Here is a 16,892-nt window from a genome sequence, read left to right as displayed (position 1 = left end):
TTGTGTATTTTTGTTTGAATTGCGATTTTTTGTGTTATGTGACCGCTCATTTAAAAATACCTATTCTCTGATATAACAAGTGACGCTTATAATGAGCAAATTCAGCCGGTCCCATCTTCCTCGTAATAACCAAGTTCGACTGTATTTGTAAATCAATTTATTTCTCTAAAACAGAAAACGTGAGTCGATGAAACATATCAGTGTCTTTTGGCCAAATCATTCAGTTTTCAATAAAATATGACAATTTTATGAACAATTTTAAGTTTTTCCCAGTGTCAAAAAACAGTAGATTTTGCACCAGATATTGTGTTTTTTTGCAAGTGAAATGACTTTTCAAAAATACTGATTTGTTAAGAAAATAACTATCTTGGGAATATTACTTTTAATGTGTATGATTGTATTAAAATACTCATATCTCACTGCAATTTTCAGTCGTCACATTCCGATGTGTCTGGATGGTGTAGAAATCATTTCCAATGGTTCCGGAAGTTATATGCAGTTAAGGAAAGCCTACATCACCGTGGACTTGGTGACCAGTGCCACATTCAAAAGTGGAGGAGCGTACTTGTTCAGCAACCTACGAGGCTGCGACGGTCAGAGGGTCTACTTCAACGGCTGCTCCTGCATTGGGGTCAACGGCGATATTGTTGGGAGAACACAGCAATTTTCTTTGATTGATGTGGTAAGTAATCATATTACATAGTATTATGTATGGCAGTCATCAATAGTTTAATTTGGCATCTCAAGCATACGGATACAGCAGTCGACGTCCAATTATAGTGGGCCTTGTTTTGAGAATGGTTAACGGTGAGAGCCTTCCCGGAGTAGTCTCTGTTCATATTCATTGTGAATAATCATGAATTAGTGAATGTACTAAATGTCTAACAATTTAATAAGAGAGAATATATAAACCCATAATTGGTTGGTTAGATGGTGCTACCGATGACATTATATGGTGAGAGTTCTTCATTGAGGGCAGTCACTCTGGGTAGGAACAGGTGGCGTAAGTGTTGTGCCAAGACCTAACATTAGAAGTGTAAGCTTACTATTATAACGAATATGAAACGTCCTCTAGAGACTGCAAACCATTGTGGGGCAAAGCATGCCCGCTAAAATTCAATTTTAATAAAATCCTACAAACTGAGGAAAAGTATATTGCTTTTGCCAATGAAGTTTGATTTTTTCACCGTGCTCATAGAGATGTTCTTACAGATAATTGTAATTGCTTGTTAGACTGATTTATCAATTCGGGCTTATATTTAATGTTATTAACCTTTTTGTCTGAAATTATTCCAGGAAGTGATTGCGTCTACGATTGATTTGGAAGACATCAGATCATACCGAGCAAGTCTTAGATCCAGATGTCATATTGCATCATCTTCTCCGGCTTTTCCGAGGGTCACTGTTGACTTCTCACTGTCCAGTGATAATGATATCAGTGTCCCAAGCTGCCAACCAATCGATTGGGTTTATCACACACCTGAAGAAGAGATATCTCTAGGTAATTTAATCACACAGTTTTTCTATCACAATATCATCACTTTGTATTTCGTTGCCGTAGATGTCAAGGGAGCCAAGCCACAAATTTGGCGAAAATGAGTAAAGTACACAAAAGCATTTTAAAATCATCAAAGATGCAGTGGTCAATGGATTTAAGCCACAAAACTCTTTTGACTACATTTTTTTTACATTTCAATATTCAGTGGTCAAGAGGTATAACACACAACTTCTAAGATACTACTTTTTTTAGTTATTTGTACAAAAATAAAAAGATAGCACCACAAAGTACCTATATTCTATGTTCAAAGTTTCAACATCATATTTTTAAAAACAAAAAAGTTCAATAAAAAAAAATGTTACTTTTTTTGTCACACAAAATCTTTGCGCGCCTTTTTCTCAGCATTATGATTTTGTGGACTGGCTCCCTTGACATCTATAGCGACGATTTGTGTATCAAAGATCTTTCGATTTTTTTTGACATCTGCGGATGGATGCTTTTGATAATTCAATAATTGTCAATTTAATGTATTTCAAACACATATTTATATCTCTCATTTCCCAAACTGTAATACGCATGCCTAGGGATTGCATTACCGGTATTTCAAAACCGGTAATTTAATGTAATTTTTTCATTATTTAGTACTATTATTGTGTATTCAATCTATTGTATAAGTTTTACGCAGCCAAAACGCAAATATATTGACTGAAACCAACAAAAGTTAAATAACATTAAAATAAAATCCCTTAAATATACTTATCGCCATGAATAGACATATTTCAAAAAAGAAAATATTCGTGGTAAATATTTCCAATTACATATTCTATATCTATTGATCCAAAATTGATAGTACATCCAACAAACGTTTAATTTATTTTCCTGTATCCAAACTTATTGGATTTGTAAAAATTAGCATTTCTTATATGTATATCGACTGTGGAAAGGAAAAGGGGCGTAAGCCTCAGTTTTTGCAAAGTGGGTTTTATTTGTTATTAGCAAAGTATTCAACTCAATACATGGTATGCCCAAAGGATTTAAGCTGCAAATGACGAATTATTATGAAAATTTAGCTTTTAGTTTTTAGAAATGAAGGGCGTGTGAATTTTACGTCCAGGAAAAGGGGCTCAAACCACGTCAATGACATTATAAGTCGTTTAAGCAACCTTTTGTGGTAAGGAAAAGGGCGGTAAGCAACTTAATCCGTAAATGTATGAGGATAATGGCAGTTTTACTAAACGCTGACGCCCGGCTGGCTCAGGTATGAACCATAATGAAGATTAAGCCACCTAATAGTTTCGCTCGCTCGTTTGACAGTCCAACACGTTTTTCGACACTCTTTCCATTAAAATTCATTTAAAGTATACTAATCCAGTGAAAATGGCAATAGAAAGAAGTTAAAATATTCTTAAAATGTGTGGTGTTAACATGGATGGAATAAACAACACAAAGAAAAATGGTAAGACCTTAAAATTACGCCTTGAAATTGTTATGCCGCACAAGTGAAGCGTCATCATTAATTCTCTGTAAATTGTTATAAAACATTATGTTACAACTTATATTGTGTCTTAATCATTGGTTAATGATCTCTTGTTCATATTAGATGATAAAATTAATAAAATATTTGCTATATTTACTTCAAACACCGCCGTGCGGTTTATAGGTTATGTGACATGTCAAACACAATTCTAAACTGAACTTGGTCCTATGTACGCTTATATTTACGATTAAAATCATTGTATTGGACAAAAATTATAATTATGCACCGTATTATTTATAGTAATAACATAAATCTCGAGTAAAATGCGTTTTGTTTTAATTTGTTGTCAGAAGCCACTGATCAAAGTGACAAGTGATTGTCAAGAACCAAATACATCCGAAAATATTGGTTATTTGTTATAATTATTGTAAATAACTAAGATTAGCTTGAATCAATATACTATGTCTATCTATATATAATAAAATATTTGCTATATTTACTATTATCATTATTACTATTATGTAATGATTATGTGTCATTTATGGTTTAATAAAATACTTTTTTTCTGAAAATAATAAATTATGATTGTTCTAATTTTAAACTTAATATAATTAAACCATAGGAAATGAAAAAATATTAAATAAACACCTAGTGAAACACTATAAAGAAATACATTCCCAAGAATTTAATTAAAAATAAGTGTGAAAAAAGGCTATTTGCTGCGTAAGTCCACTGTATTTTATGAATACGACATTTGAAATTGGTAAGGAAAAAGGATGTTACCATCATTTTTATCGGTTTTTCTCTAATAACTTACGTAATTAATGTCAGATTGGGAAAATATTACACTAAATTATTAATCATTATGCACTTTAAGTCTGTGTATATTTTTTATTTTGATTTTGACAGAAAATCATTGAAAAAACGTTTTTTGCTCCTCCTGTAAAATTTGCGTTGTGTGGATTACGCCCTTTTTCCTTTTTACAGTCGATATTATGATCTATACAAGGTCAATATGGTAAATTTAGGTAGGTACTTTTGGTTGCTATAATATAGTGTTTTAAATAGATGAAATACCGGTATTAATATTAATACCGGTATTCAATAAGAAATACCAAAACACCGGTATTGATATATTCTTTCGATATTGCAATCCCTACGCATGCCACTAGTGGTAGGTACTCGAAAGATTTGAAGGGGTACAGGTGTACTTCCCTTTTTTTCCTAAAAATATTTGACTTGTCAGCAATTTACGCAGTGTTACACAGTCGTATTATAATTATTGTAATAAAAGAGGACTAATAAAAGTAGGGTATGCGGTACTAGCATGTTGTAGAAATTGGTAGGTAACTTATGTCTCAAATACTCGTACATTATCATCACGTTAGGTACTGTCACAGTAAGCTGCCGCTATGTGAAATAAGTGTCTAATGTCGTTTTTCTTGGTAGGTATTTAAAATGTTATCAGACTGATCCTCCCATCCCGTAGCACACTTTGAACCTTTATGCCGGCGCTCCATTGGCGAGTCAAAATTAAGAGGACAATAAATCGTCCGATTTGTCTGTTGTCAAAAGTCAAAATTGCGATTATCGTAATGTCTTCCGATAATCCTACAATTTTGTGTTATTTATATGTAGACTTGCATAAAATAAAATAACAGTGAAAACAACACAAATTTTACGTTTTCTTTTATGAATTTCATAAATACAAAATAATTGATAAATCTTTCATTTTCTAATGTGTAAATTAACAAATAAATCAATAAAAATGTTTAAAACAATTACAGATTTTTTTCGGTCCGAATGATTGCGTATTAGTGTCAAATCGAATTTACGTAGTGATCGACGGACCTGGCAACTTGGTGGGTAAAATATCAAACATGTTTGAAATCCAACGAGACTGGTCTGCAGATTTAAAAGTCCGCAGATCCAGGGTGCTCCACGTGAAAAAAAGTCTGAAGACTGTGAATTGTCTGACTTGCGTGCCAGTGGAGCATAGGCTTTAAATGAACATTGTCAGTTGGCAAAATCTGCCAAAATCGCCAGTACAACAATAAGGTCACCTCACGCGTTACACGCTACATCATGAACCGCATTAGTCAGTGAATGATTTTTTCTATTTTATGCAGGCCTACATATTTTAGTCTCGTGTCAAAATCGCATGTTCTTTGTTTTTAGTTGTTTTCTCTTTGGATTTTCTATTAAATTATTACCTATGTCTGGGGTATTTATGTCCATTTATTATCTATGGTCTGCTGGTTGGGTTCTGTCCAAAATATTATCTATGGATGCAATATCACAAGTAATTTTAACATACACACAGTATGTAGAAATTGTTAAAATTAATTGATATTAGCATGAATAATAATTCAAAATACTAATACAGTGGAACCCCGATCTACCGTTCTCGCATAAATCGTTTTCCCGCACGGATCGTTCATTTTTTAAAGTCCCGCCAAACACCCATAAGAACAATGTTAAATAATCCCGCAATAATCGTTCCCCGATTTAACCTTTTCCTCGATCTATCGTCTAAATATTATGGTCCCGTCACAAATATTAGCCCAATTGACCGTTTTTGTTGAATGTTTTTCATTTCGCTTTTGTTGAATCGTGTATGATTACAGACTATTACAGACCTTTCAGTCGCAACGCTTTGTTTGCACAGGTCGGTAGACGCTCAGGCTTGCGTTGCATCTCGTATCACGAATTTTTATAAGTCGCATCTAAAATGCCCCCCATGGAGAAAATTAGAACTCTAGCTTAGAAACTGAAAATAATTCAAGACGTCGAAAAAATCCAGGAGAAAAACGAGTTTTTTTTATTATGATTTTTTTATGTGTCCCGCATTTATCGATTTTTTCTTGGGTCCCTTGAAAATCGTAGAATCGGGGTTTCACTGTACAGAGTTAGCATTCTCCATCATTGAATGTATAGAGATAGTGATCATTCAAAATATTCTGCGGAATGACAAAACCATAGACTAAATTTGTCGCCGTGACAGCACATGACGTGATCATAATGTAATCGCCGCTTTAGTGTCAAAATATATTTGAAATTGGAACACAATAAACCTTTTTTCCATAGACCACTAAACAGAAATTTTATTAAATGTATATGGTTGATAAATTTATCTATGGCAGGTCCTGCATGTTGGCTTTGGGATTACTTGAGAAGATCTGGACAAGGCGGATTCTTCTTGCCCTTGAGCGGAGGAGTGGATTCCGCTAGCGTTGCCTGCATTGTGTTTTCAATGTGCACACAAGTCTGCGATTCGGTCCAAAAAGGAGGTATGTAAAACTAATGTCAAATCTACAGCACAATATTTTTTGTAAATAAATATGTATACAGGTAATAATAAATTAATTCCTATTTTCTTTTTTTAGAGAGTCAAGTTTTGAGTGATATTCGTAAGATTATGTGTCAGTCAGATTATACTCCTACAGACCCGATGGAACTCTGCAATCGGCTTCTTGTGACCTGTTACATGGCGACGGAAAATTCTAGTCAAGAGACAAAACAACGTGCTGCTCAGGTATAAATAATAATGACTTTTCGGTATCACCAAGTATTTCAAAGTTTTGAAATGAATGTTATCCACTTGCTCAACTTATTAGATGAATGCTCTGGATCTAAACATACATTGAAAATATAACATGTGATCTTTCCAAAAGATTCAACGTTTACTAATTGGTCTGAACTCCTCACTAGTTTCCTGTTAAAATATCCAATAATCATATTTGATGAAGGTCATCATGAGAGCGAAACACATGTAAATCAATTTTTACGTGTGGCTACTACCAAATGATATACTCATTTTATATACAACATGTGAATTTACCAAATGCAGGATTTTAACCCATGGCCCTCTACATCTGAAGCACTCGGACACTTAACAATTTGTCATTGATTAATTAGTATTTATAGTTTAATTTTATGTTTACAGTTGGCCAGTCAGATTGGATGCTACCATTTTTCTGTTGGCATAGACGCCGCCGTGAGTGCCGTATTGGGTATCTTCACGTCCGTCACAAGCTTGGTGCCAAAGTTCCGAGTCAACGGCGGTTGTGCCAGACAGAATTTGGCACTGCAAAACATACAAGTAAGACTTTCATTCAAATGCAATTAATAAATAAGTAGGTGGTTGGGCCAATTATATCCATTCCACTTTCTTTTCCCTGGTTCTATACTATCGTGGGCACACAACAATAACAACTCGAGTTAAGCGACAAATATACTGTATAAAATCAGTGCTTAAACCATATTTGACGAAGTAACACCTATTAGAGTCATGTATAGCATGTGCATATCTTGGTCACTGTCTACAAGCTCTATAGTCTACACTCTACAGTTTCATGATCTGTCCCTCATACCCCATATAGTCGAAGTCAAACCCCCTGCTTATACAGTCCACTTACTCCTTATCCAATAATTGTACCCAGTAGGTATATTATCTATTGGAGGAATTTAAATAATTTTGGTTCAGATCAGTAATGTTCTTTGTAATGGCGTGTTCTTCAATAAAATTATGTTGGCAATTTATTGTCCATAGAAAATTATTCTATTAACGTTTAAAAAATTATTCAGTTTAATTGAAATTTGAATGACTAAATTTTGACATTTTAAATATGAATTTCAGGCTCGTCTGCGGATGGTAGTTTCTTACCTGTTTGCTCAGTTGATGCTCTGGGCCCGGGGTCGCCCTGGAGGACTGCTGGTTCTTGGCTCCGCAAATGTGGATGAGGCCCTCCGAGGATACATGACAAAATACGACTGCTCCAGTGCAGATGTCAATCCTATCGGAGGGATATCGAAAACGGATTTGAAAGGATTCTTGGAATATGCTAAAAGAAGGTACATATGTTCCAGATGAATTTTACTACTTGAGTTTAAATAATAACTTCTTTATTTTTACGAATAATACATAATATTTGAAAATGCAACATTGTTTATGGAACATACCTACATAATTTGGAAACGCCTTAGAAACATACCTATTAGAAAAGAATAAAAAAAATATGGCAAACGACAGGACTTCAAACCAATTTAGTCACCTTTGCCCGACATAATTATGATGAAATCAAACTCAAAGTCAACTGAATAAATTGTCCTGATATTGATGAATGGCATTTGTGATTGGAATCAAGGATCATGTCATATCTTTCTGGTCTGTCGGATCATTAATTTCAATGGTTGATTATGTTGGTAGATTTTTCCTGCCTGTCATCTCAGAGATCATGCAAGCTCCGCCGACAGCGGAACTGGAACCCCTCTCAGAAGGGCACTTTGTGCAGACCGACGAGCAGGACATGGGAATGACGTACGTTGAGCTCTCGCAGTTTGGCCGTCTCAGGAAGATGTCTCACTGCGGACCCTACAGCATGTTCTGCAAACTTGTCCATACTTGGGGAGACAAGTGCACACCACAGGAGGTCAGTACTTTGGATTGTATTCTCTAAACATTGGTTCAGTAATTCGGTTATACTTTTCTTTACCCATAAATGGAGTTTATTTTGTAAACTTGTTTATATAACGAGAAAGTCTATATTATATCTAGTCATAAGTTATTTAAGATAATTCACTCTGGAAGACAGAACGATTGCTTCTGCAAACCAGTTAGGTAACTGCACTTTTGACCAAAAAGAAGATTTTGATGGCATTTTGTTGTAAAGCATGTTTTCTATGTTCACACAAAATTTAAAACCTGCAAACCCATAAATTAATGTGTATACTGTACGACAACATTATTTAGGCAACAACAGGAAGTCGCTCTTATCGCGTATAGAATATTTCACAGTGTTGTCATTTTTTGAGAAAACATATCCCGCAAAATTAGGTTTTAAGTTTATATCAATTCTATTCTCAGTAAGTTTATAAGTACATTAATTTATAAGTCTAATTATTGTTCAATAAATATCAATAGAATTTTTTTTTCAAATAATTTCACCTCTTAATTATTACTATTATATTAGGTTAATTATTACAGTGTAATTATTGAATTTGGAAGGAAATGTATCATTGAACCCACATTAACTGATAATATTGCTGCAGGTATTTATTAATTAAATAACTAGAACACAAATTATGAGTAAAAAAGTAGAAGTGAAAGATATACCATATTCAATATTATATTGATGACCCAATCACATGTTTTATAATTTACAAATAATGTCTTTATATCGTATTTTTAGTAAAATTGTTGTAGAAACACATACTGTGAAAATAATTTTCTATAAATTAAATTATATCCACCTTACATAAAATTTAAAACAATATGTACCTACTTATCGGTTTAAAAATTAGGAAAAAATAGGACAATTCATTAACTAACTAATGATCATTTATACTTAATTATTATACGTCTAAAAATATTAATAAAATAGATTACGATACACATAACTTTATAATATACAAACATAATTTCCAGTATTTGGGGAAATATTTCTAGTATTACAACACTGAATTTTGACATACCTGACATGACAGGAACCCGTAAAATGGGCTTGTTGAAAGTATTGTATAGGCTCACCTTTTAAATACGACTCTTTTTCTTCTTCGCAATAAATCAAAAGTTTACTGATAATAATTCGAACATCATTTCGTATTGTGTTAGACATCTTTTGAATATAAAAAGCTTCAAATTACGTAAATTGATAGATGCGTCCAATACGAAATGTCAAAAATGTAATGAAAAATTTGGGGGCGTTCCTAATTTGAAACCGGAAGTTCGATTAGCTGTACGTAGTTCACAGATTTGCCACGTAGCCAAGATGAAGTTGCCGGACAATAGTTCTTCACACAAAACAGCCAACTGCAGGTGCCAAATTTCTAATATCGTAAATGGAACAATTCCGCTCTTTATATAAATTTTCTTCATATATAAAAGAGAAGCTAAAATAGTGTATTAATTCATAGTGCTATTGTTAAATTCAGCTCAATATTATGTAGTTAAATTATTATGTTTTTTCTCATTCCTGAACAATTTGCCCAAGTGGGGTTAGCCAATTTTCAGATTAGGCAGTCGAGAACTTAGATATACAAAAGTGAAGCTGAAAATAGACTAATAAGACAAAGTTATTACCCTCATCCGTAATACTTCAATTTAATACGAATGGATGGTATTCTTTTATTAATTATTTCAAAGACTATAAAAAATAAGAACATCGACGACTTATACTGAAGCGAAAACTTTCACATTATAAATAAAATGTAGCTATAATATGGTCTATGACAGTGCTCCGCAACCGGTGTGCCGCGGCGCATTGCTCCCAAAAAAAAAATACAAATAATTTTGTATATTATACAATACTTACTTACTTAATTTAACTTTCAAATTTTTGTACATGGCTGGTAATATATTTGAGCACCTGTATTGACTTAATAAAACAATGCAAAAGGTCAGCATTAAAATATATTGACGTGCTCTGATAAAGTAGAAGGAGTTGAGACAAGGATCTCTACAAATGTACCAAGGGACCCACCCGACCACCATTGGAAACAAACAATTAATTTTGGATCCCTCAAAAACATTTAACTTTGCTGCAAAAGATATTTCATCATTACTTTCATACAATCAATACGACTGGATTCGAAACCGTTTTGCAACCAATGCCGAAAATTCTATAGAAGCACTTTCCCTATACATTCAATTGAATTGGTTGCATTGAGAAACGACGGGACGCTAAAACTGACCTTCGCCGATATTCCATTGGCTATTTTCTGAATTCCGGTTAATGAAGAATATCCTCCGATTTTTGACAAGGCTATCGCAGTTCAGTTCCCATTTCCTATGACATATCTAGGTGAGCAAAGTTTTTCAACTCAAGTTTTAATTAAGAATAATTAGCAATCTTGCTTGAAGGGTCTTGACCAAGAAATTCGGGTTGCTCTTTCAAATATCAAGTCAAAATATATAAAACTTTTACTTTCATTGAAACAAGCTCAGTTATCACATTAATTAGTTATTATATTGGTAATACAAATGCATGAGAATATGTACATTTTTAGTTCTTCGTTATGTGTTATGTTGTTTGTATATTTAATTATTTATCAAATAAAAAGCATAAATTAATGTAATTTTGGTGCATGGCCCCCATGAGAGCTGACAGCGCTCTAGCCTGTGGGCCCAGGCTAAGGGGGGGGGGGGCGCGGGCGGCGTGGCAGGTCAACCAGATAAGTGAGATAAACACAAATTACAAATTTGCATTGATAGTAAAAAAAGTTGCCGCAGCGCTATTTTACTACACCGGTATTAATATTTTAAAACATGTGATTGTAGGATATAATTTATTATTATTATGTCAATACTTGACAAATAATAAAATTATTCTTAACCCGACAATTATCCATAATTCAAGTGGATGCATTAATAAATACAAAAAATCGCTAAACATACAATCAATACCATTATTTTTACCTCGAACACCATTTGAAAAACGCTATTTTATATAATATATGACATCACTTCTTAAGAGAAGCAGGGGGTTTTATATTATAATGTGATAATATGTGACGAAAGGGTAGGTGAATTGTAAGAAATACAGATTACCAGCTACCTTTTGTTACCTCTAGTGATGCTGAGTCGTGGGTGTGAATAATTTTGATGGTGTCCAATATTCCACCTGTCATTGAAGTAGGATTTATCCAATAAAGTTTATAATTCTTACATATTTCAGGTTGCTGTGAAAGTGAAACATTTCTTCCGATGCTATGCGATCAACCGTCACAAGATGACTGTTCTAACTCCATCTTATCACGCAGAAAGTTACAGCCCCGAAGACAATCGTTTTGATCTCCGACCGTTCTTGTATACTGTTCACTGGACTTGGCAATTCAAGGCTATCGATAATGCGGTATGTATTCATTCAGTTATAATGTTATGTTAATATTAATTTTACCAATTATACATACTAAGGCCATAACTGGAAACTATCAATGTGGACTACACAAAAAAAAACTATTATATTTTTCATTATAAACTATTGTATCAAATCGAGCTTCAATATTGGGACCACACCATGAGCATGAGCCGATTTTAGTGAGTAATGTTTTACCAAGTTGATACCAGATGGAAATCTCCCACAGGAGACTACCTCAAAGGGCGGACCGAACCATCATATTTCCCAAAATACCACAGCCTACGTCCACTCTTCGCGGTGATCGCAACCCTCGGCCGAGCGGAACCCGTCTACTTGAAATTCAAATTCGTCAAATTCCCGCCAAAACAGACGCGGTCTATCAAAAACGGCCGCTCGCGCCGCCACTAGTCAATCCGTCGGTAAAACAGGGAGCTTCCCGACCGACGGATAAAACAGGACGCCGCGAATCTGGCAGTTGGATCTGGATGGGCGCGAAAGCTCTCTCTCGCCTGATACGTCGACCAGCCAGCATCTCTCTGACATCAACCGCCGAACCAACAGCATCGACCGCAAAATCTCTTCTCGCCTTCGCTCGCCTCGGACGCGAAGCCAAGCCAGCATTCCGGACAGCCCGCCAAAAAGACCACATCTGACATCGGCAGATCGCCACGCCGCAAGCACTGACTCGCCTCGGATGCCAAGCAATCAATCAGCAGCCCGGCCGCGACACCACGTTGCAGCCCGCCAATTACCAACCGACCGCCAACGACGACAATAACCTGTATCGTATCTGTAACGACTACCCTGCAATACGATGAAATAAACCAGCCTTGACCAAATACCCTGTGCGTTTCTGTCCCCCACCCCCGCTTTGACCTTGACGTTATCACGGCCTGCCATCTCCGCTTCAGAGCGCGCAGAAGGCCGGTGATAAGTTGATCGCCGTCAACGTGGGGCTTGTGGGCAGGATTGTGTCCACCGGAGCCAGCATCGACCCTGAGATACGCCAGCAGAGTGAGTACAACTGTGAACTTCCTCAAGCAGTGACATTTGCGAGTACTCACTCTACCGGGGGAGAAACACACGGCCGGTATTTACAATGTCAAATTGACCTTGTTTCGCGCGTGCAATCGCAACATCGAGACACGCGGCGATACGTTCCTCGCAGCGGAAATGACACACGAGATCGAGCGAAACGTACTCCCGCAAGTTCATTCGATGTGGAAAGCATAGCCAGACACTGCTGGGGGGCCGCGCAAAAAACCGCGTGGTCCCGAAACCTGGAATTCAGCACACCAGTGGCGCCTGACAGAAGCAACAGCCGGATAGCAAATCAGCATGGACATCGGCTCCATCGCAAGACGTGACAGCAGCATCGTTATGTTCCGACCAGCGGTATCATCCGTCGACCCTGGCCCACGGAGGAATACGTAAGATGTCATGGCCAACGGCGTCGCGACGCTACACGGAGATGCCCCGGCTACCGACGCCGACGCTCTTCGTGACCGACGTCACCCAGCACAGCGAGGTGCCAGCCAACGGCGCTCGTACCTCAAACCCAGGCGAAACATCTGCCACCAGCGCGGATGTCTCGCCTAGCATAACCACTAGCCTTATCAAGCCTAGCGAGTCTTAAAGACCCAAGGTCAAGCTTCAGTACCAAATCCCATAACCAGCCGCTTACCATTTGGCACCGGCGTTATCACGGAGTGCCCCGGCGCGACGCCCGGCACCTTCGTGATATACCTTACGGCAGACCGAGGTTGGTCGTCTGGTCTCTGGTTGCCCAACCGGCGGTGACCAGCAGATATATCAGACACCGCCTCAATCGCCGACGGCCCAAGGCTACATCGGATCTGCAACCTGAGGGACCAAGAAGACTGAAGCGGAAGCCAAGATTCCAGGGACACAGCAAGACCCCCAGCATTAATCGACAAACATCCGACGCCAGCGAGGATGTCACGCCCGCCTTAAAACTACGACACCTATGGCCAAACCGCTTCGATGCCTTGGACGTGCGAGAAGACGACGCTCAAGAACTCAAGGTCCCACTTCCAACACCAGACCCCATCACTAGACGTCTATTCTTGGAACCGGCGCTATCACGGAGTGTCCCTGACTGACATGTCTGACACCTCCGCGAAAACCTCACGAGGAAGCTGAGATTGGTGCCCTGGTCTCTAGTCACACAATGGCGGCGACTAGCAGGCGCAACAGGTCCCACCTCACTCTTCGACGGCCCAAGGATGCGATGAGCTGGTCGATTCGAGGGAACCACCATGTGGAAGTGGAAACCTCAGCAGTTTTGACACGAAAGAGCCTCAAGCACGCCAAGACCATCGGACGCATCAAAGCCGCACAGAGGTGAACCGGCCCCCAAGGACAAGCGACGGTAGGCTGATGGAAAAGACGACGGTTCGGTCGTTTCCCGGAGAGGTCGTTTGATACCAGATGGAAATCTCCCACAGGAGACTACCTCAAAGGGCGGACCGAACCATCATATTTCCCAAAATACCACAGCCTACGTCCACTCTTCGCGGTGATCGCAACCCTCGGCCGAGCGGAACCCGTCTACTTGAAATTCAAATTCGTCAAATTCCCGCCAAAACAGACGCGGTCTATCAAAAACGGCCGCTCGCGCCGCCACTAGTCAATCCGTCGGTAAAACAGGGAGCTTCCCGACCGACGGATAAAACAGGACGCCGCGAATCTGGCAGTTGGATCTGGATGGGCGCGAAAGCTCTCTCTCGCCTGATACGTCGACCAGCCAGCATCTCTCTGACATCAACCGCCGAACCAACAGCATCGACCGCAAAATCTCTTCTCGCCTTCGCTCGCCTCGGACGCGAAGCCAAGCCAGCATTCCGGACAGCCCGCCAAAAAGACCACATCTGACATCGGCAGATCGCCACGCCGCAAGCACTGACTCGCCTCGGATGCCAAGCAATCAATCAGCAGCCCGGCCGCGACACCACGTTGCAGCCCGCCAATTACCAACCGACCGCCAACGACGACAATAACCTGTATCGTATCTGTAACGACTACCCTGCAATACGATGAAATAAACCAGCCTTGACCAAATACCCCGTGCGTTTCTGTCCCCCACCCCCGCTTTGACCTTGACGTTATCACGGCCTGCCATCTCCGCTTCAGAGCGCGCAGAAGGCCGGTGATAAAGTGCATAGCCAACACGCCAGTGTTGCCATAATATAATTTATAAAAACATCGCTTGTAAAATTATAACATTGGAATAAATATTCGATATCTGGCAACACTACGACACGCGCACTGTCACACATATTTTCGAATAACCCAGGAAAGGGTCGCGGAGGAAGCGTGAAGGGGGCGAAGCAAGTGCGTGAAAAAGATCGTCATGTTTTGAAGGACAAACACATGCAATAGCTCTATCTATATTTTTCTATAATCTAAGATTTGATATAAATAAAAAGGATTTCAAGTTATACACATTTATATTTTTTATAAAATTTGATCTTATTTAAAATAAATATAAAAAATATCAAAACTGAATTAATCAAAAATCTCTTAATGACACTAGAAAACTTAATAAACTAAATTTTAATAATAAATATGACCATTAAATAATATGTAATAATAAGATGGTATCCTTTAACAAATTCACATTTTATAACATTTTTTTAAAATTGTAAGTTTATCTTTGATTTAAAATAAAAAATATTTTTCTTTCTAATCATTTCAGATACATATTAATTATATAAATATAATGTTAGGTAGGTAACTGGTAGGTAAAGACTTCACTGTAAGACCATTTGTTTCATAATTATAATAACATATTATGTATTTTGATAAAAATATAAGAACTGTGCATACACATACGCAATTTAAAGAATCTTTTGGATTACGCATAGAATTTATTATATCATAATGTTTGTTTGTCCATTTTGTGCTATTTAAGATGTTTTAATATAATTTCAGGTCGCTCTAATGTCGAAAGACAAGAAATCGTCTGTGCGTGATGTCGACCATTCTTCGGAAAGGCAGTCTCCAGTCAATCAAGTCCTCAGTAAGGTGTCCAACACCAGCGTCGCCAATCTAAACAATGCGTCAGGAGTCACGACAGTTTCGTACGCCAAGAATGCCGACAGAAAAGGAGTGCTGATTTAGCATGATTTTATTTGCAATATATAAATTGCAATCAACTCGAAAATTCTGACTTTTTCCCCCAAAATACTGACATTTTATTATTCTGATAAATGAACATATGCGACAGCAATTGTCCACATACAAATAGGTGTATAGAAATAATTGTAGAGACATTCACTGAGAGTAATAAAAAATATTTAAATAATGTTATCAAACATGTGTCACTGATTGAAAACTAATGTAAAATGTCATGAATTTTACTACTTATAAAAAGAATACAAAACGTTTTCTGCCGAATTTGAAATTAAAATTACAATTTTCCAAAAACTACAAAAGAGTAGCCTAACATGTGCGTGATACAAAATTGTATACTGTTTAAACAATATTTATCATTGGCAGAATAATACCATCACAACTATCGTTAATCATACTATGGCTTAATTTGTAAAGGAAAGGTTTCATATTTAATTTTTTAGGCTAAAAATATAGTCGGGTGAAGCCACCAATCAAAACAAAGAATCTTTGATTCCTAGCTAAGCGGTGGTATCGTTTAATAGTGGGTATTCACACTGCATCCAAATGGACACCTTCTGTATACTCTGGATCCGCAATATCCTGCCATCGTCATTCTTGATTCTGCAACCCTTGACGCTTCTTAAATTCCTCCACAATCTTTTTTCATTTTCATTTATTCTGGCTGACCATCTCCAAATACATAACTTTGGAGATGCGTACTTAATCCACCTTGGTATATATATAGTCATCTAGCAGTCTTTTCGTTTTTATATCTATTGTGTGATCGTTTTGCCCCCATAACGTGAATTTACCTTCTCATTATACTTCAACCTCCAAATGTCATTTTAACAGCTGCAAAGATTCCTCACGGAACTCTCCTGTTAAAGATATCGATCTTTCTCTCGTCCACTCTACAAAGTGC

At 37.4% G+C, this 16,892-nt stretch overlaps 1 protein-coding gene across 3 annotated transcripts in view; it reads left to right on the top strand.

Moving 5' to 3' along the window:
* The window catches only part of Nadsyn (NAD synthetase), a 108,686-nt gene extending 92,445 nt beyond the window's left edge, over positions 1-16,241 (top strand). For 2 of the 3 annotated variants that reach the window (XM_085959244.1, XM_085959243.1), the window contains exons 7-15: positions 433-682; positions 1,297-1,501; positions 6,119-6,265; positions 6,362-6,510; positions 6,922-7,077; positions 7,615-7,829; positions 8,185-8,407; positions 11,651-11,827; positions 15,788-16,223. In XM_085959244.1, coding sequence (XP_085815370.1) covers positions 433-682; positions 1,297-1,501; positions 6,119-6,265; positions 6,362-6,510; positions 6,922-7,077; positions 7,615-7,829; positions 8,185-8,407; positions 11,651-11,827; positions 15,788-15,976 — 1,711 coding nt within the window. In that variant the 3' untranslated portion in view covers positions 15,977-16,223. Of the gene's footprint in view, positions 1-432; positions 683-1,296; positions 1,502-6,118; positions 6,266-6,361; positions 6,511-6,921; positions 7,078-7,614; positions 7,830-8,184; positions 8,408-11,650; positions 11,828-15,787 lie in introns of all 3 variants that reach the window. The other variant, XM_085959242.1, reaches the window with a different exon arrangement.
* Positions 16,242-16,892: the final 651 nt, after the last annotated feature.

This window comes from Rhyacophila brunnea, unplaced genomic scaffold (assembly GCF_057557595.1).
Source record: "Rhyacophila brunnea isolate RB1 unplaced genomic scaffold, BYU_Rbru_1.0 scaffold_8, whole genome shotgun sequence".
Lineage (NCBI taxonomy): Eukaryota > Metazoa > Arthropoda > Insecta > Trichoptera > Rhyacophilidae > Rhyacophila > Rhyacophila brunnea.
This window is presented reverse-complemented; position numbering and strand designations above follow the sequence as displayed.